General features: G+C 50.3%; 1 protein-coding gene across 13 annotated transcripts in view; it reads right to left on the bottom strand.

The window, feature by feature from the left end:
- DLGAP2 (DLG associated protein 2) overlaps positions 1-21760 on the bottom strand; it is a 436545-nt gene that overhangs the window by 12019 nt on the left and 402766 nt on the right. For 12 of the 13 annotated variants that reach the window (XM_036995825.2, XM_073219245.1, XM_036995822.2 and 9 more), the window contains 5 exons: positions 15837-16186; positions 14747-14788; positions 10007-10092; positions 8220-8635; positions 806-897 (listed from right to left, as the gene is read on the bottom strand). In XM_036995825.2, the coding sequence (XP_036851720.1) occupies positions 806-897; positions 8220-8635; positions 10007-10092; positions 14747-14788; positions 15837-16186 (986 nt within the window). The remainder of the gene's footprint in view (positions 1-805; positions 898-8219; positions 8636-10006; positions 10093-14746; positions 14789-15836; positions 16187-21760) is intronic. The other variant, XM_036995819.2, reaches the window with a different exon arrangement.

The following is a 21760-nucleotide window of genomic DNA, read 5'->3' on the forward strand; positions in this document are numbered from 1 at the left end:
AATGTATGGATTATATCATCTTATAAAGTAATGTGGATATGATTTAGCCATTTCTCCAAATAATATTAAGTGAATAATTTCTTAAGTCAGGTAAGGAAAAGTGTGTGTGTGCATGTAGACACACACACAGATATATTTACGTGCATATATACACACATATTCACTTGCATGTATACAGAGATCAGACATATTCACATGCATGCATACACACATGCAGATGTATTTACATGAATGTATAATATGTATTTACACACACAGAGGAAGTACACGTGTGTGCAAGTATATGTAAACATAGAGAGATGGTTTCTTTCCCTTTGGTCCTCAGGAAGCTTAGAATCAAGTTTAATGCCAAGCTTAAATATTAGCTAAACAGTTCATGGTATGTTTACTTCCCTCCTGACTATAAAATATAAAACCCAAAGTATTTCTAAAACCTCCCCTTAATCTCTCCAAATGTAGTTTACGTGTTTCCATCAAGTCGCACACGTTGTTGCCTTCTCTGTGACGTTCACCCTGGTGGTGCTTTGCTCTCCACCCTCTCTCCGGAGGCCCTCAGGCAGGACACCTGATGCATGGCCACCTTGCACCTGGGGCACATTTCTGCCTTCCTGCCCCCACCCGTTCCCGCCTGCAGCTGCTCTGCCTGGATTGCACGTTTACACGGCCCTCAAAGCTGGGAAGTGTCCTCCGGTCACTCACAGTCAGCCAGCTTAGGTGTCTTAAGGAACAGGGAAGCTGCGAGGGCACAGACAAGGCACAGTCAGCGCGACCACGAGGAGCCGCAGCGCTCTGAGTGTTTGCTCACCATATTCTGCTGGCAAAGCCAATAAAACTGCTGGAATTTCTGGGACATCAGAAGCTGGGCACTCCCAACGGCACTCCTGATTTTACCAAGAACTGTGGAAAAGAAAAACAGGTTTGAAATTGGGTCAATTAAAAAACAAAAGGAGAAGCATTATACCAAGGGCATAAATTTCAAAGTGAGTGGGCCATAGTCTCTTTTATTGAGATTAAAAGTTTGAATTTATTGTGCAGAACACGTCCGCTGACCGATCTTTTCCAATCTGCTCCATTTCTGATTCTCGAGGGAAATTCAACGAGGCGCAAACAGCGACTACTAGCACGGTCCTCCCGGGGGCCGGTCGGTCTGGGAAGGGGGTCTGTCTGCAGGGCCGCGTCCTGGTTTCGCGCATCCAGGCTCCTGTCATGCTGCTGTTCAGATGGGCTGGCAGACGGGAAGCAGGCATGAGGAAAAACACCTCACCTCACACTTTCTACTCCATAACCTGGGAGAGAACTCCGTGAAGAAGTAATTTCTTAACTTTAAGGAAATCACTTTGACGCCTATTATTTCATTTCATCCGACCAAATAGTTTTGAGTGAACCGCGGGCTCCTGTCTCAGGAAGGCCGCCAGGTACGCCTGCAGAGATGGGGTCGGCAGGTCGCCATGCTGAGGATGGCCTGGTCCTCGCCTCTGCCGCTCCATGCCCCTACTGAGTCCCTGAGGGCCTTGTCATGATACGTGTTCCGGTTCAGTGGGGTGGGGTGGGGCCTGAGGCTGCGCTGCATGCAGGGATGAGGCCCTGGCACGGCGCACACCCCACCGTGGAAGCCAGGACTGTCCACAGACGTGGTAGCTGGGCTCCAGAGGCGAGACACAGTCCTGCTAGCTTTCTCCCACAATTTCCCTGAACACCAGTAATTCCAACAGGCAGTCTCCAGACCCATACATTGTGAGGCCCACTCCCCCTGCACTGGGAACCTGTCACAGACCCTGACATCCTGACACAAGCCACCTGCTGTGGCTCCTTTTCCTGGCCGGGGTCCAGGGGAAAACACTCAGAGACAGCTGCGGGAAGGGTCTTAGTGCCTGCACAGCGAACACCAGGCTATCACACCAGTGTCTCAGACATATGCCCACTGTCAGGAAACAGTGCCTAGGACAAGCTGTAAGGTGAAAGAAGTCGATTACATGGTGATGCAGACAGCCCAGCACTCATTTTTAAGAACGAGGACCCAGCATCATACAACATATTCCCAAAAATGAGTTTGTCCTGGGTAAGATAATGGGCTTGGACACTTGTTAATTTGCCTGCCTCTTTTTATTTGTCTGTAATGAGCCTAGTTTCCCGTAGTCATGAAAATTTCACACACGTAGAACACGCCACAGGAAGTATAATGTGTGCCTCCATCTCCATCACCTAGAATCAGAATGCTGATTTTCTGAACCACCCCGCGAGCTATAGCCACACTTCACCTGCCATCACCCCGAACAGCCACAGGGCATTACCATTCCTAAGGAGTTAGTGTTTCCCCATCTCTTCTAACTCTAGTCTGCTTCTAGCTACTACTGGAGAGCTTAAAGAAGGTAGCTTTTAATAAAAGGGAATCATTTGGGTAACGCTGGGCCCCCTTTCGGACTCGAAGAGAAGAGAACGGCTCATCATCACCCATCCTGATGGGGTTCGGGGTCCACAGCAGGAGGGGCTTGTGCCCCCAGCCCACCAGGCCCAGCTCCTCCACCTGACTTGCCAGCAGCCTGGCTGAGGGGAGGGAGTGGGAGCCCCAGGGCAGGGCCTGGGGTGCAGGACTGGGAGTGTGGGGTTCAGTACCTCATACTCCTCGCACTTGGTGCCCCAAATGGTGCCCCGGCTGCTGCTCCTTGCAGAGGAGCTATTGTGGGTCCAGAAGTGCTGACTCCCCGCTCTGAGGCCCTGCAGCCTGCCAGGCCGATGGGAACACTGAAGACATCATTCATTCTAACCATTGCTGCTGAGGAATATACGGAGTGATAAGGCTAATTAAGAAGTCGATCCGTTTTATACAACTTGAAGTTTTAAACTCTGAAGTTTATATTCCTCTTAAAAGTAATTTAATGGAAGTATTAATGCAAAGTACTTCAATTATAATCTTTAGCACAATGTGGAGAGGCGGGCTATATCTTGGTGTTGCCCTCATGCAGTGATGGTTCCTGTAAAGGGCACAAATCAGTCATTGCCAGGGACAGGGAACGGCAGGACGGCTCTTGGCAGGAGAATCTTGCTGCTCAGTGAGTGGGGATGATTCTGACACCTATAATGGAAATGGCTTTTATAATTGCAGGGAATTTGACATGATAATTCAATTTATTTTTTCCCACTGTATTTCTCTAGTTCTGTCATAGTGTAGACACTTTTTCTTTCAAGGGCTGCAGATAAGGACCGATGCTCATCAGGCGCGAACTTACCAAGAGCCTGATACGCATGGGCCTTTGATGTACAAATAAATCTGATTGACCCACTTGCTCTTTTAATTTACTTTTCATGCACCTTCTGTAATTTCCAATTCTATCTAAATTTGCTGCCAAGTGCCAGGATAACATTTACACTATTCCTTTCTTTCAAAATTTGAAGTGCATTTTTGTAGAATTTGCCAATGGTTGGCAACAGTCATTTGAATGTTTAAGACCTCTCTGATCTCCTGGGACTCGCTCGTGACTGACCGCAGTGCTGGCGGGGGACCTCGCTGCCGTCGCCTGCTCAAGGCGTCCATACTCGAGGAGCACACCTGTTATGTTGCGGTGGCTGAGCTGTGCAGGGACATCACAGGGCGCTCACCTCGTGCTCGGCAAGCCCCTGGACATGGTCCCTGGGGTCTGCCCTGTCGCAGTCTGGGAGCGAGTCCGCTCCACCTGGAGGGCAGGTTAGATCCGAAGCGGCCACCGTGCAAACAGCACGTCTGAGCAGGACCATCACCCTCCTTTTCGATGCCTCGATTTGCTGCCTTCTCTGTTGATCTGAGACCTCCAGGACAAACTTCAGGCCCCTGTGCGTGTCCTCCCCATCCTCCTGCCTTTGGGACGTGGCCTTGCCTCCGTGGTGTCACTCTGAGACGTGTGCCGTCTGCCATTCAGCACAGCCTGCCCAGTGAGGTTTCTCCTCCAGATACCCTGGCATCTCAGCATGGAAGAAGGGGGGAGACCTGCTGCCATACACACACCCTAGGATCTGCATTAGCAGGACCTGTGGGCCTGCAGGTCCCTGCTAACACCCAGGAAGAGGAGACGTCACCAGAGCCCCTGCCCAGCTCTGCCGAGTCTGTGGATCTCTGCATACGCCCAGGGGATGTTCAGATTATTAGCTATTTTGGAAACACTTGCTTTGGGGCAATACAACTTCCCAACCCCTTTCAAGAGGTCCCTGCTGGTGAGTTCCCCATGTGATTCACATCCCTAGGGACCCATGAGTAAGGCTTTCCCAGCTTTGGAACAATTTCTTTTATGTTTCAGAAAACATCCTGTTGTTTGTTTCACTTTGTCCATTTACCCATTTGGTTTAACATAGTTAACACAAAAATCCCTAAACACTAGTCTAGCAATGGTTTACAATCCCTCCCGAATATATCTGTTCATGTATTAACAACAGGAAGACTGCATTAATATGACTTAACTTAAACCAGGATTTATCTAGGCTCCCCATAGCTTTTATTGACCACAAAGGACTGAATGAATCTAAATTCATTCAAACAGTTCAGTGAACTGTGAACATAAAACTACGGTTTGGAGAAAAATTTTCTCTTGTAATAGAAATTTCAATATTCAGAGCTCAAGTTTTGGTTTTACTTTTTAAAAGTGTTATAACCAATAACCCTGTATCTATTCTTAAAATTAGAGCTAGAATCAGAAGTTACCAACCTTTGAACATTTTTAGGGAAATACTACACTGGTTTAATATGATGCTAGTTTTATCTGCAAAGCATGCAGATGAGATATGCAATGACGCTCTTTCCACCTTTGCCCACAGGAAGATCAAGATATCTGGGCAACTGGAGAAAAGAAATTAATAAAATCACAAGTACCAAGTGGGTCTAGCCTCTGCTCGTGTCCAGGCTGATGGCAATGTGATTGTCCTCAGTTATTAAACAGTCGTGGGAAACCCCACACGGAATCAGAACTACTTCGAACCAGGAGCACATGGCACAGTCCGCAGCCCTGGACGGTGACGAGGCTTCGCCGGGACTGGGATGCTGCGCCTTCTTGGATGGGGAGGGAACGCGAATGCCCCTGTTTACTGAGGCCCTGCCTGTGCCTACTGTCTCTGTGTCTGCCAGGCAGCGCATCTGATGCCTGCCCTGGAAGAGCGGAGCTCTCCAGAGGCAGCGGGGAGGCTGCCCCATCCTCCTGAGACACTCTTGTCCCAGGGGTGTGGAGGGGGAGGAGCCAGGACTCCGAGGCCACCTGTGGCACCCAGGCAGGTCCGAGGAGGTCTCCAAGTGGTGTGAGGGGGGCTCTTGTCCTTTGACGCCCCTACCCCGAGGCAAACCTAGGTCCCTGCCAGGCCAGTGCAATGCCATCTTCCCCACGAAGCCCTCTCTGAGTGTCCCCATTGAGTGTCTCTCTCAGAACTCTGAGACCTACAGCACTTTTGCTGCACTTCTCTGATTCTCTCTCCTAATGTTTCCCACTCACTGCCCACGGGCCCACGCAGCTCTGACTCCTCTCGCCCAGGGTCGCCCTGTCGGCTCCTGTACAGTCTTGTTCATTCTGCACCAGCCTACAGTCTATTGGGCAGTGGCTGGCTCTTGGCACATATTCAATAAATACCTGCTGGGTGTTTACAGTAATGAAAGGGTCCAGAAGAAGATCCCCAAGGTTCAAAAAGGTTTTCAAAACTTCCTTAAGGAAATGCAGTGGGGCAGCAGAAATTCACTTTCCACACTTACTGATGGAAATGCGTTCTGCAGATGCTCCATGATAAGTCACCAGGACTTTGCATGCCGTGTATCCCGAGATGATGGAATCTGTTGTTGATGTGGGTCACTGTGACCATCAAGTTGAATTTCATACACAGTCCATTCAGGGCACGATTCCCAGAATGTTCCTGAATGCCCCCAGTGACGAGAAAATCATGACTTGTCACAACAGTGCTTCAGCACCGAAGCCGTTCAGCTGTAGATCTTTCACACCTGTTTGAGGGACTTGCCCCCTTCTGCACACAGAGAATGTGGGGCACATCTCTTGGGGTGTCCAACGGCTGAGGCGGGGACCTGCGTATGTCTCCCAGCTCAGGTGCCCTCCAGGCCACACGTAGGTGTCACAGCTCCAGTGGGTCAGGAGGAAGTGAATGTCTGGGAACAGCCGCCTGCCCTTTCTATAGTAGCAGAAGGTGGCGCATGAGGGTGCGGGGTGGAGGGAAGCAGGTCAGAGCAGGCACCCAAAGGCTGCGTTCTGCTTTAATAACTGTGGCAGCACAGTGGGGACCCCAGCCTCCCACAACAGGCAGCTATCGATTCCTAATCCCCTCAGTACAGTCTGTGAAATTTGGGGCAAGATATTAACCTCCTGAGCCTTAGTTTATTTTTATAATGGTGACAATGTGGCCTGTGGCCCACATGATGGTGAAGAGTTCAGGAGGTACGTAAAGCAGTCAGCACCTGACTCGGCAGCTGATAAGTGTTCAGTATGTGCTGGCTTAGAGATTTCTTTTTTCTTTTAAAAACTCTAAAAATCCTCTAAAAATAATGACTAGATCAAAAGTAAATATTACATGTGGGAATTATGATGAGCCAAGTACTGCTCTGTGTTATCCTACAAACTCAGGAATGTCTCCCTTTCTCCCACACACAAAGGTGGCCAGAACTTTTTGGATTTGTCCTAAATGGTGTAAATTCAAAGGATCACAGAATAACATTTTATAGATGTATTTTGGGGCTAAGACTCGACAGCTCTTACTTCTTGCTGAACTTCTTTCCAGCTGCTCCGATGTGAAGTGTGTTTCATTGAGGGGCCCAGGATGTAGAAGACGCACGTCCCAAGCCCCAGGAGAGTGTGTGTCAAGCCCGCCACACACAGCAGCACGCACGCACCTGTGGCTGGCAGTTCAGCTCTACTTTCAGGTCAACCTAGGCTATCTGGTTTTTCTGTGCTCTAGCTTTGTGACAAAGGTGATAAACCCCTGCTACAATGAAAACAACTCTGCCAAGCAGAAGTGTGGTCTGACAAGTAGGAAAACACTGCAGGCAGTGAGTCACTCTGACAGGTCAGGGCTGTGAGCAGCCACTCCGTGAGGTGCACCCTGACCAGCTGACGGATTCAGACAGAAGCACGTGAGCCACGGGAAGCTGCTCACTGACGTCGGTCAGCCACCGCACAGCACAGGTACCGCCTGCTGGGGGGACAGGCTGACGCTGCACCTGGCAACCCTTCCTCCCAGATGCCCAGTGTCCAATACCAAGTGAGGCCAAGCAGATGTGGACTTCGATGGCGAGGAGAAATGTGGGAGCACAGAACTAGAATTTGAGGCTCACTCTCCCTTCTTCATGAGGTCTGACAACCGAAGACCAACACACCATTTCCTCAAACTCTGAGATTCCGGGGCTTTGGGTCCTGTAAGCCACAGGCCATGCCACCTCACCCCAAGTGCTTCACCTCTAGGGTGACTGATGCCCTCTGTTACAGAGGCCCCATGTAAGAGCAGTGCCAGGGCACAGTCCTGGGGAATGAGCTGCCCTTGTGGTGACCTCGCAAATGTACACAGGAGTTCACGGAGGGAGAAAGAATAGAGCATGACATTCAAAGTGGCCTGTGAAGCCGTGTTTGGTAGACTCACTCAGCTTTACACGCCCCGCAGTCACCCTCATGGTGGTCTTGGTCTGTAAGTCAGGGCGGCAGGGTTTGTGGGGGTCACACCCAGCGGCTCATATGGGAGGGAAACTGCTTCTGGACAGCCCCGGAGGTAGTTCTTCAGGTGGGGGGTGCGGTGCTGTCCCCCCACACCCATCTGAGCCGCAGGGCCTGGAGCAGCTCTGCACTGCTGGCAGCCGCCTGGGAAGTCACGTTCCCCCTCGGCCGTGTCAGCGGGCCACCGGGCCTCCCCTCGGGGCTGGCCGGCTACATCCTCTGCTCACCTCCCACTTCTCTTTGTCATAAAGCCAGAGCAATTTCTTACAAAACAATAATGAGTCTAGAAAATGGTCAAAATGCTCCAAATCGAGTTCCTGCAGAGTGCGAGAACTGGCACGTGGAACGAGGTGCCCAGGCGGCACCCTCTACCTCATCGAGTAACAGGGCAAACGGAAGGATCCCTGCGGGAGCTCAGCTGTCGCTTCTGTTCTCCGACTTATTTCCTCCCTTGAGACTGAGTGGGACACATCTACCCTGATTTACCCACGTCAAAGGAACTTTCCCTGCGCATGCTGCCATGGGGGGTTGTACATGGAGGCCTGGGGGCCTGGCTCTTACTTTCTTCCAGGAGGTCGTTGTCTTCAGCTTCTCGCTCCATCTCTGCGCACCAGCCCTCCATCCTCTTGGTCTCCGTGTGCAGCAGCTTCAGGAACCAGGAGCCGTCCCTGCGGCACGGGGACATCCTGCCTGTCTCCACCGTCTCCGCGGCCGGCTCCAGCCAGGGCTCTGCCGGCGGCAGGCTCGCTGGGCCTGCTGGGGCCCTGTGGTCCTCCCGGTAACTGAACAGTCCCTGGGTCCGCACAGTCCTCAGCGCCCCGTACTGGGTGGGGGTGCTGGGCTCCGAGTGCCGCTGGAGGGAGGGGCCGAACTGCAGGCCTTTGTCCTCCATGGTGATGTGTGTCGGGAAGCCCTCCAGCTCCAGGTCTGCCTGCACAGCCGCCGTCACGCTGTTCGAGCGCTTGAAACGTCCGTGCCTGCGAAGGAGGGAAAGGTGACAAATGGGAGCCTTCTTGAGATTATGCAGTGACCGTAGGCCCTCAGCAACCCCTGCCCAACGAGAGCAGGAATGCTTGCATCTTTATTACCAACAGTTTGGAGTTCCCTCTGTGAAAGAACATTTGATTTAGCAAACAGTCACCCTCTAAATCCTCCTAAGTCCCAACGTCTAAACAGCACCCAGTTAAGGTTTAAGTTTAGTGCCAGAAACAGTGAGGTTCTGTGTCCCAGGAAACTACTCTCTTGGGACGGGTGCCTTCCTTTTGGGAATATGCCTCAAGTTTGCACAGCCCTCAGATGCTGCACAGACGTAAAACGAAGCTGAGAGTCGCTTCTTTTATGTAAGTAACATCTGCATCCTCCTGATTTTGGTAACACATGTCAAGGCATGAGTTTCTTCTGTCTGAATAACTTAGTATCACCCCCACTAAGGCTTTTATGCAAAAAATGAATCCAAAATCTGACTTGGTTGGTGTTTCAAAAACATCTCCATCTTATTTATGTATTTGAATGTCAACTCACTTCCACATGGCCAATTACTGAATGACAGGCAGGCACGAGCTTACCACTGGATCTAGACCCTGGTGAGGGCTCTGTGCGTGGGGCTGTGTGCACATGCGAACTTCACCTCCCTGCCTGCTGCACCTGCAGACGGCACGCAGCTGTGAGAGCTGCTTGGTGAGCCTGCCGCTTGTCTCCGCTGAAGGCAGAGGACAGGAGGACGGCCGGAAGGGGCGGAAGGCAGCAGGCCCAGATCCTCAGGGGTAGGACGGCCCGGTTCTGACCGGCTGCGGGGAGCAGAAGGGTCCTAAAACCCTCCACTGCGACCACTGTGAGCAAGGCCACCCAGGACTTAACCACCTAGATGCCAACTGAAGTTCAAGAGGTAATGGGCTCGTTAAAATTAGTTTTGATGAAACTTAACAAGATGCGCTATTCAAACATAAGATAAAATATTACCCTGCTCTTGTTACAAAAAGGCCGTCTGTATTTTATAGTTGGAGGTCAAGAGCAGCTACTCTCTCTGTCCTTTTCACTTTTAACATAAGGCGAGAGAACATGCCTCTGCTTTGCCCTCTGCCTGTTTCCTGCCTGTGGATCAGGGGCTCTGGGAGCTGCCAGCCACTCTGCTTCCGTAGGCGGTAAATCACTTTGGAAAGAATTGTTCCCCTGCCTCTTCAAAAACAAGACTCAGGCAGATGTTGATTCATAGTTGAGGGATATAAATTGAAAAGTGTAAATATATGGCAAGAATCACTGACAGTCAGCATGATGGAGGAGCTGCCGTCTGGTTTTTAACAAGCGGTTCTCCCTTGGGAAACGCATGCATCTTGGAGGGGCTGCCTCACCGTTTCTTGTCCTCCACCTGCACACCGACAGAGTGGTACTCCCGCAGGCCTCGGCTCTCCGTGTCAGAGTCCGTTCCTGTTTCCACCTAGTGCAACACAAAACATCTCATTTTAGAGCTGGGACATGGGACCTGGCCCAGGCACTATCTGTGTGTGTGTTAGCTTGTTGCAACTAATTATTTGTTTGTTGGACTGATGGCCTGGGGGGCATGGGAGGGGAGATGCGTGCATATCGCTGCAGTGGGTCGCTGCTGTGTCTCACACCTCTTACAAAACCACGTGAGCTCAGTGCTGGCTTAAATCTTTTACATGTATGCAAACAGATCTGCTTAGCTCAGCTCAGGCAAAAAAATTGGCCTTGTTGGCCTGCATGATTGTAAGACGCCCTGCTGTGAGGGGAGGACAGCACGAGCCAGGCGGAGCTGACAACACGTGAGCAACTTAATAGAATTATACTGACGGCTGCATACACACACAGAAAACACACGGGAAGAAATTCAAGCCTTTATCAGGAACACTGAGGCAGCCTCTCCATCTGTCCCTACATATGCCGCCTCACATTCATTAATAGGACTGTACTTAGCAGAGTGACATCAGGACAGAACAGTGATCACGCACTTGACACGGAATCCTCACTGTGGCCGTTATTTGTCAGAAAGTCTCCCCAAACCCATGAAGCATTTTAACGAACATCAACAGTGTAAAGGTAACAAAGTATGGTACATTTTCTAAAAGAAATACAGAAAACTCAAAACTCTCAGTAAGAAAAGTCTGTGAAACCAACGGTTAGTTTAGTCAAACATTATCCCAGCTGCTCCACTCGCCCTTTCCTTTCTCACAAAAAAATATTATTTATTGTATCAATAGGACTTTGGACCCCAATCCAGAATGTTGGAACTAAGTTGTAAAACACATCTTTTCTTGAAAATATTAGTGATTACTACAAAGGCAAGACACAAACCATTAAACCAATAGTTGTGACACTCTCTCCTGTGAGTCACGAGAGAAAAAGGTATACTTTACAATTGTGACTGTGATTTATGACGCTCCCACAGCTCTGCCTATGTCATCGAGGGCTGACTCGATTTGTGGTGGACAGAAGTAACGATGCTAAGAGATGATCTTCATTTCTCGCTTACCATGCACAAGGCACTACTCGGGGCATAACAAGCACAATCCCACGTAGTCCACAAATACCCCTGGTGTTGCTTCTGGCCATAGCCATGTTGAACAGTTGAGGAATCAGAGAAGGTGAGAAACTTGCCCAGGGGTGCACAGCTTGCTGGGGGCAGAGCCAAGATTCACGCCCCCATCTCTCTGACTGCAGAGCCATGCTCTGCACTGACCCTCGAGGCCAGAATAAACATGGCCACATGAAGACCTTGGAGATCCTGGCTGGTGACTGAGCCCCGGGGAATGGCTGGGTATGCCCTGTTTGGTTTTCTTTAGTGCATAGAAACAATGTCCCACTTTGCTCCCTGTTTTCACAGCCGGAGGACAGGCTGCCTTCAGGAGGGACACTCCTGAGTGGACACCCTAACCCTGCCCTTACCCCTTCTAGTTTCAGTGGGTCATGCCTTCAATATAGTTTGCCTTGCTGGACATGGAGACTATTATTGTTACTATTTTACACAGAAGGACTGCAATAAAAAATTAATGTACTTAAAATGTTATCACATGTCTGCAGATAGAGCTGCCTTGAGCATTAACTACATGCCATTCCATTTTCTGACTCCAACCTAATTTATTTAATCAGTCTTCAATGGAGGGATAATTTGTTTATTTCTAGCTTTCCACTGTTATAAATGATGTTATTCTAAATATATGTCCACACATGTATGTATGTGCAAATTTTGTGAATATATTCATAGCTTATGTGGCTGCAGGGTCAAAGGTATTTCATTTTACAATTTTGGAGATATTGTTAAAAAATTTGATAGATATGTGATATGGGTGAGATGAATTCATATGGGTACTTTTAGAGAGATTTTTGCAACAGAAAAGGCACTAATTCTTATCATCAAATGTTCACCATATTTGCCTCACTCCATTTTTAGGATTCTAGTCTAGAGCGATTACCTTAAATTCTGACTGATGTGTGAGATACCCATCCCAGCATTATTTATAAGGTGAAACATGGGGAAAATCGGGGGTTGGTAAGTCGGGAGACACATATGATTGACTCATGACACAGAGCACGATGCGGTTAGCTACTCAGCATGATTCCAAGAACTGACATGAAGGACGCATGTGTGACACTGTGGGCTGAGGAGCAGAAATGGCAGGTGGCATGAACAGTGAAGTCACAGAGCGCATGTACACACTTAAAACACACATGTGTTCAGATACAAAAACATACTCCACAAGGGACAAAAATAAATCCCATTTACAACAAAAGGATTTTTCCTTCCTTTTTCTAGTCTTCACACTTTCTTTAATACAATTCATATTTTTATAGTGAATGAAAAAAAACAGCTTTTGGAGCCAGTCAGATTCTGCTGCTTGCCAGCCAGGTGTGCAACCAGGGCCCTGGCAGGTGTGATCTCTAAAGCGGGCTCACCTGCACCCTGCCCGTGAGCCCGCCCGCAGCAGCGCAGGTGCGGTGCTTCAGGGGCACACGCTGCACTTCCCCCAGGGTCTGTCATAGTCCAGGCGGCCAGCACGGGCTGCCGGCCAGTGGCTGTGGAGGGCAGGGGCACAGAGTGCAGCTGCATGGTGGGCAGCCCAGGCTCCTCGGCTGCCACGTCAACGCCCATGCCTGCTGCCAAAACAGGGTGTCACCCCCGTTTTAAAGACAGGCTTCTGAGGCAGGAGGGCGGAGGGGCTCCTGAACATCGACCCGACCACAGGGTCTCGGGGCTGGCAATGCCCAGCAGGGTCACACACACAGCAAACTCTGCAACGACGGACACGTCACAGATAAAGACAGAAGGAGTCACAAAGGGGAGATCACCATTGCCCTGAGGAGGGGAGGCAGGGCCAGGCCAGGCTTCCATCCGATGACCGGCTGGCACACTGGCGGCAGCTTAGCCAGACCCTGAAGAGCCCACATGGATGTCATGGGACACACTGTGGCTCTGCCTGGTGGGGGCTCATCAGGCCTGACACCACAGAAGCTGCCTGCAGCCGTGTGAACTCTGACCCATGGGAAGAATAGGGTTTGTACATGAAAACCCTCTACCACCTGCCTTCAGACAGAACTCTGCCCATTTCCCTAGCCAGCTGTGCCTGTGGGGGATCAGCCAGCAGGAGGCCAAGATCAGGCCCCACTCAGCCAGCTGAACATGCAGGAGCCTGGCAGCTTCTCTTCACAAGCTGCAGGGCAGAGGGGCCCGACCCGCGCTCCACCACTGGGAAAGACTTCTGCCCTCCGACGGGCTCACAGACGGCACCGCACCACCCCTTCCTCTCTGGAAGCAGGTGGACAGTGCGCTTCCGATGCCGCCCTCGCGGCTCCACTTGGCTTTAGGACTCGTGGCTGTGGCCCCCTAGGCAAGTCACCTCCCCTGAGCCCCAGGCCCCCACTGGTAATTGGATGCGGTGACAGCTGGTGTGCAGTGTTGGCATTAGGGCTCCGTGAGCATGGCTGGAGGGCCAGGGCCAGAGTGGCCTGTCCATGTGGCTATTTTTTCATCATTATGACTTGCTGTGCCTCTCACTGGCCATTCTCCCGGCCTGTAGGTATCTGCATGTGGCCTTCCATCTGCTTAAATCTTACCTTGTCTGTCTTCATTCTCTGCTCTTTGAGCTGGGATCCTACACTCATCCACCTTTAGTTCTTTGATTCTTAGTCACCCAAACACTGAGTTTCTGTGACTTTCCTTAGCTTTCCAGCTCACTTTTATTTGACACTCGTGAGGTTACAAGCTCACAAGATTCTGTGTGTTTGTACTGCCACAAAAGACAGCTGAGTCTGTTGTACACGCACATTTTTGCATTCACACTATAGTCACCAGCCACTCACGCGGCCACTCACTCACCCCACATTTACTAAGCACTCGCTATGTGCCAGGCACGGTGCTAGGCGCTGGGTTATGAAGAGATAGAGGGTGCAGACTTCACAGAACATGCAGTTTTGGGGGACGGTCAGGAAAGGCTTCTAGGGAGGGTGGTGCATGGGCTAAGCAGTGGTGGAGAAACGAAACATATTCCCCAGGGGAGGAACGGTTGCTGGGGGCAGAGTGGGCTGTGGGGAAGAGGTGGCATCCCATAGCGTGGACAATCTAATTGTACGGGTTTCTGGAACTGTGTTCTCACGACCTGCACACAGTGGCTGCGCATGCTCAGAAGCTGATGCTCCCACTGTGGGGCTGGGCTGGCAGCAGGGAGAAAGCCGGTAGCAGTGGCCGTGGGACACCCAGAGGGCGCGTGAGTGCCCAGCAAAGTGGAGTTGGCAGCGTTAATCGGGGATCCGACAGGTCTCCTCTTGAGACGTGGCTGCAGGGCCAGGATGACCGGTGTGTGAACCCCGCTGCCATCACGCTGGCACCATGGCCTCAGTGAGTCCTCTGCTGTAGGAGGTCACCAGGGCTGGTTCCTGCCTCTGTCCTCACAGTGGGGCTGATTACATGTCACTGGGGGATCAAGTCTGTCCTGCAGCTCATGGGAGCACCTAGCATAGTGCCTGGCATATAGAATCAGGACAGAGAGGTGACAAGAGCAGTCGTATGAATAATCCAAAAAAGGGAGATAAAATGAAATTCATGCGTACTTGGCTTTGGGGCATGTTTCGGTACTTACATCTGACCTTGGGTATGGCTGAAGCTCTGGGAATTCAGAATCCTAAACAAAACATGAAGCCACAGTGTGGGGACCTGGTTCAAGGACTGGGACAAGCGGGCACGTCCCCCGCTGCTCCCGTGCCCGTGTACCCAGAGCTCCCCTCTCATGGGCACTGGGTGCGGCCTGGCCAGAGCTTGGTGCCCTCCTCCCTGGTGGGGAGCCCCCTGATTTCTATAACGTGTGCTGGACACAGGCTGAAGGGGTGACAGGAAACAGGAGGTGAACCATGTTTGCAAAGGGCTCAGTAAAACCGCTGACCCACCATGCCACAGGATCTCACAGAGCATCACCAAGACCAATGAGGGGATGCCCTGTTAGTGTGAGGGGTGCCCTGTGCCATCCCAGGCTGGGAAGTGGGCTGGCAGGGACTCCTGCTTCTCAGCACTGCACCTGACACCTCCCAGCCCTGCATGTGTGGAGTGGCACCAGAGCCCAGCCTGGCCGCCTGACCAGAGGCCGAGGGAGGGCTCCCCAGGTGTGTGCCCAGGGCAGACCAGGGGGCCTAGACAGACGTAGGTCAGCCTCAGGGGTCTGAGACCACGGCTGCAGCACTGTGGCCACGACTGAGCACCCTGCAGCGGGAGGGGAAGTGCCTTCCAGGGCCCACACCACATGGCTGTGAGTGCCGGGCGCTTTGAGCCAGACCCTTTGCTCCTCTTTTTACTTTATTCCCAAGTCTTTTCCCCTGACTCAACCGTTTGGCTGCGAGACTGAATAGCTCTTGAAAAATCAGGTTTCAACAAAAAGCATCCTTCTTAAGCATCAAAATCACCTGTTTCAACACTCCCTAAGCAGACAGCGGCCCCTAGAAAATGGCCTGGGTTGGGAGGGGACTGTCGGGTGGCAGGGGCAGGCCTGAGCCCAGGCCCTGGGCAGCCTGGGAGGTTGTGCAAGCTGGCTGGCACTGAGAAGACCGTCCTGCCACCCCCCGGCACACAAAGGCTGTGGCTGCTGCTAAGGACCAGGGGCCGGGTGTGGCTTGTCCCGGGCTCTGCTACTTACAGAGCCCGGTGGGGCGGGTGGCAGGGCACGTGGTGGAGGAGGCTACCTGGATCCCGATGGAGGGGCGCCGGCTCTTGAGGAAGTCCTCGGCCTTGGACACGAGGATGGCCTTGTCGCTGGTGCGCGCCGAACCGCCCAGGCCCTCGGAGGCATGGCGCTGGGCCACGGCTGTCTCCAGGGCAAGGCTCATGGCCTTGCTGCTGTCCAGGCTGTCCGTGGAGTTGTAGCGGCCCCGGCCATCCTGGGGCCACGGGGACACCCTCTGGGCTCGGCTGTCCTGGTAGGCATCCTGCGTGGACTCTGTGCTGCTCTGCGCTGTCACCGAAATCAGAGGCTTGGAGGTCGTCCGAGGGGGCACGGGGGGTGGTGTCCTTTTGTAGTTCGTGTAAGAGACAGCTGCACGGAAACAAAATCCCAGGTCAACAGGAGCCTATTTCCTCTCCTTCCACATGGAAGTAAGGCCCAAGGGTTCATTCCCTACGACCATTAAGCAAGCCTATTCCTTGCATATCTAGACTGAAAAATAATGCAAAATATGCACAGAGATCGTCCATCTTCACAGATATATTTATAATACTGAAAAGTGATAAGAACACCAAAAATCCAGCAATAGCAACAGGATTAAGCACCTTGTGACGCAGCAGGACAGAAAGCAGCCATGCCGTATTTTCCATGTGGTCACGGTGTCATGGGGGTGCTTCTTCGTGACGCTAAGTTAAAGAGCAGGACATGAACTTACATCCAGACTAGGGTGACATGTGCTTGTAAAGCAAACCCAGGTGTAAGGTGAGAAGCACATGAACCCATTCTCCGCGGTCGTCCCTGAGGGCACGTGGGCAGTTGTTTCCACGTTGCTTAGATTCTGAAAATGCTTATGACGAGTATTAATTTTGTGATGGATAAAATATATAATATCAGAAGACCGTTTGCTCCGCACAAGCGAGCACCTCCTGGGCCTCCCCTGTAGAAGCCGATTGGAAGGGACCAGGCTCTCCAGACATTTCCCGGCCATACCTCCTTCCCCTTTCAGTCACTTTACCTGCTCTCACCCTGCCCTGCACAGTAAACCCACCAAAGAAAAACATGCATCTGGACAAGACCTTATACTAACTGTCTCTTAGAAACTCATCAGACGTATTTGCAGGGCTCGGGGTGTTGTTTTACAGCAAGGACGAACTATGCCTCGCTTCTGTTCCCATGTGAATGGGCTTTCACTGCAGCAGACGATTCTCCTTCATGTGGCACAGATGAGCCGACCAGAGCTCGACAGACACTCCTTCATCACATTGCACCCGCAGTCCTGGGCTGTGTGGCCAGCTGCACACATGCATCTCCTGGAAGAGCACGGGGCCTCCGTGGGGGCTCAGCGGGTGTGCAGTGGCCAGCGCTGGGCAAGGGCAGCACTGCAGTGAGGTCCACCCTTGGTGATAGGAAGGCCAGTGCTGACGGCAGCCGTGAGCTGGGCACCATCCCTCACTTCTTTGGAGATTGTTACCATGTTAATATGTGTGTATTTATGAAATACAGGCACAGGATGGAAATGCCACCAGATGCACAGCTCCCAGGGGTGCACACCTGCACTCACACCTGGGGACCTGCCACGTGCCCGGCACCACGTGCAATACTGTACTCTGTTGCCCACAGAAGCTTCAGAACAGCCCTGCCCGGCAGATGGTGTTTGGGTTTCCATTTGCAGATGGGAAAATGCAGGTTCTCCTGAGGTTGGAGAGCAGACAGGTGGTGTGGAAGGGGCGTCCGGGTCCTCTCCAGCGGTTGGCCGCGTGGGTCCTCAGCTCTGCCGCTGCGCGCACCCAGGGCCCAGATGACTTCTCGTGGCCTCATCTCAGCTATTCTCTTTGAAGAGACAGGCTCCTCCTCAGCGCCCAGAAGCACACTGGAATCCTTGCCTGTTGCCCAGCTAAATGGGACCATCACTTATTGTTTTACCAAGAATTCCTCAGTTTTCTTTAAAAAAAAATCGAAATGCACTTGGTGGCAGAAGAAGTTTCGGATTGTGCTCTCTCTCTGTGACCCAGTGTTTGAGGGGACCATTAGCTAACGGGCTTAAGACTAATAGGAGGGAATCAACGGTGATCACCTTCCACTTCCTTACGTGCTCGAGAGCCGCGGGGGTCACTTTCGGGGAGGAGGCCACGTGATACCTGCTCGCCCCCCAGTGGCATGTTTCCCGGCCTTCAGGAAGCTCGTGGGGGCCGAACTTCTCAGGCACCCACCCTGCACAGCAGTGCCGTGAAGGCCCACAGACACGTGGCATTTTAGCCCAATAACGGTGGTGTTCCACCCCCGGCCCCTCTCAGCACCCTGACCGGCCACCCGATGCAGAGAAGGGATGGGGAGAGGCTGCCCCCGTCAGCACGCGGCCGCAGGTGCCAAGGCCGCCGAGCGCCCCAATCCCCGTGAGCTCAGACCAGCAGTGTTCCCTCGGCGCTCGGAGGTGAACAGGAAAAATCCCGAATGAGTATGAAAAGGATTTCTGTTTGTACAGTTTTCTTGGCAATAGCTAACATTTGAGAACAGGTGCGAGGGGCCGCCGTTATTTCCGGCTCGGCCCTGCAGGCTCCCCACTGCTGTGGAGCAGGGCTGCCAGCGGACGGCCTGGGGCCCTGGGGCCCATCCGAGGGCCTCCCACGGCGACAGCCTCCCACGGCGACAGCCTCCCAGGACAGGGGCGTGGGCTCTTGGAGGAGACATGTGGGGCGTCCAGCTAAGGGGCCCGGGCGGAGATCCCGCTGACCATCTGAGGATTGCCTGTGCACAGGACCCAAGCCACCAACATCTCCACCGAGGGAAACGTGTGCACGGGGGGATGTTTTTAAGCCCCTGAAAATAGATCTCCTGTCCACGTGATTCCCTTTGTAACAGCCCATGGGTTATCCGACACACAGACCTTAACAGAGGTTAAATAACTGATAGCCAACGTTCTGAGAAATAGTAAGTTTTACACAGGTTAAAGAAACATATTTGGAAATACGCATAAGAACTTTTAGGCACCCCAATACCAACCTTTTCCTACATGTTGTACGGAAGTCGAATGGGATTTGTATTTTAAGGTGGAAGAGAGGCATTTAATATGCCTCTTGAAGGTTCCTTTTGCCGCTCGCTGAGGTCCTATATACATATGATCTGATTTCTCTTGGTTTTTAAATGGGGATGTTTATAGTAGAACAATAAATCACTTTAATATTCTTGGTTAGTTGCATGTTTCTACATTTTATAATTTAAAATTGAAGCATTAGTTGTCACTCTTGGGTAATAGTTCATAAAATAGCTCAGATAAGTAAAATAACATTGAGATGGACATTTTAAAAAACCAAAGGATATCGATGTATCTGTTCCCTCATTAGCCCACTCCTTTGGACAAATATTTGTAGTTTCCTACGATCTTGTGGCATAGAACTGTGTATTCCTAAATGGCTCGTTAAAGTTAGAATTAGAAGCTGGTAAATACAGTAAAGAAAGAATTAAAAATAATAATTTGATCATGTTAATTGCTGCCATGGATTAAAATAAGCAGTTAAAGAAATGATTTTATACATTCAAGACAAACACTCAATTTTTTAGTGGGAAAGCTTGAGCAATAATGATTTTATTAATTCTGTGTTTGTGAATCCATAATTAGGATATATTGACAATAATTATTAGTCAATAATTATTAGTTAATAATTATTAGTTACAGGCTGGGTTATCTATCATTTTTTATATGTATGTCAGGCAAACATTAAATACAACCGAAAAATTTAAGTTTAATTTAGCCATATAATTCTATTGAGGTATGTACATCTTTAAAAGGCAGATAAACCAATACCTATTTCTAAATAACCACATAAGATTTATTTAAATATCAGTGATCAAATGTGAATTTTGAAGTAAAAAAATGAAATGATTACTCAATATCTTAAAGTATCTGAAAACCTATTTTTTTTTTTTTTAGTTGAGTCCAGGCATGACCATCCTTTTCATTTTAGAGGCCTGTCACCGATCTCCTTCACTATGTGTATAGTACTCTGAGCATCGCTGGAGATTTTTCAAGTCACTTCCTAATTAAAGGGAGAGAGATTAAAATATACCTATGGTTTCTAATCCAGTTACTGAATTAGCTTGGATTTTGCTTATGTCTCAGGGACAATTGGGTGACAGTCACCCGAAAGTCCTGGGAGCCAGGGAAAGGCGTGCTCGGTACAGGGCCTTCTCTTAAGTGTAAGATAAGCCTCTGTTCCATCAAGAGAAAGCCGATTTCACTACTTAAGTTGGAAGGAGTCATGCACATAACACAGTTTAGGAGGATCTCGGTAAAAATGGCATTAAACCAGAAGTAGTGATGTGCACAGGAAACCTGGCTCAGGTGGACTAGTTCTTGTGGTCAGAGTGAAGCAGAGGGCGCGTGGAAGGACAGTACTTTCCCAGATGTGTTTGGGATTGAGTTAATCTCATTTGGAAGTCCTCTCTGAGGAAACTGCTCCAAGCCCTGGGCCACGAGGTGGGAATGTGGGAAGAGTCTGCAGCTGCCCACATTGGCCGAGTGCGAGGGCCGCTTGGGGGTGGACCCCACAGAAACTGCCTGCAAACACGTGGATGTATGAGAAAGGCTTCATTCCTGACTGCTCACCCAGTGGCATAAAGATGAGCCAAATTCAAATGGCCAAAAGTTCTAAAATACCTAAATACCTAAACTACAATTAAAAGCCAGCTCCCCTGTGACACCAGCTGCCTGTAAGCCGCCTGACCGTGACACGGCTGGCGGGCAGAGCAACAGACAGCACGGGCCCAGAACAGTTCACCATGTGGCTCGACACCAGCCTGTGTCACCTGTCTGTTCAAGAAATAACAGAAGGCACATGATATTTGATCGTAAGGACTGTCCTCAGGTCTTCAAAGTGTTGGGTTAACAAATCTCCTGAAAGAGACCTTGGAGAAACACCTTTTATTTAAGATAAGCCACCTGAATGAGGTAAAATAAGCTTTGTTACTTTAAATGCATGCCTAATTATCCACCTACATCTGGAGTTCTGGACACCGTTTCTGAGTTCAAGCCTTGGAAGTCATTTGTAAGCCAAAAAGAAAAGTTGACAATTAGCATTTTATCGTGTGAGGCATGAATATGTAATCAAGATAAAATGTGTTTCTGTGGCAAGAATCGCTTTTCAGTCTGAATGTGGCAGCCACGCTTACACCCACAGCCCCTCCTAATTAGGACTCTAAAGTCAACAACACAGAAGCGGCTACAGTAATCAAGCCCATGAATGTCCAAATGAGAGTCTGGATATTGCAGAAGCCAAACGCTGAAGGCAAAGGATTCACTACAAAAGATTAAAGTTATTTTGACACTTTACTGAATATTAGTTTCAAAACATAAGTGTAAATCAAACAGGACACAGAAATGTGCACACATCCGTGCATAAAAGTCAACTCAAAATGGACCAAAGACATGGAGACCACAAAGACATAAAACTCGAAGAAGAAAACAGGCAAAAATCTCTTGAACATAAATATGAGCAGTTTTTTCCTGGACACGTCTCCTAGGGCAAGGGAAACAAAATAAAAAATGAACAAGTGGGACTACATCAAACTGAAAAGCTTCTGTACAGCAAAGGACACCATCAGCAGAACAAAGAAGGCATCCCACAGTGTGGGAGAGTATAGTCCTAAGTGACTCATCCAAAATACATAAAGAACTCACATGCCTCAACACCTAAAAAACAAATAACCTGATTAAGAAATGGCCAGAGGACCTGAACAGACACTTCCCCAGAGAAGACATACAATGACCAACAGGCACATGAAAAGATGCTCCACATCACTAATCATCAGGGAAATGCAAATCAATACCACAGTTAAATATTGCCTCACACCAGTTAGGAAGGCCACCATCCAAAAGACAAGAAACAACAAATGCTGGTGAGGATGTGGAGAAAGGTGAGCCCTCCTACACTGCTGGTGGGAATGTAAATT

This window comes from Manis javanica, chromosome 12 (assembly GCF_040802235.1).
Source record: "Manis javanica isolate MJ-LG chromosome 12, MJ_LKY, whole genome shotgun sequence".
NCBI lineage: Eukaryota > Metazoa > Chordata > Mammalia > Pholidota > Manidae > Manis > Manis javanica.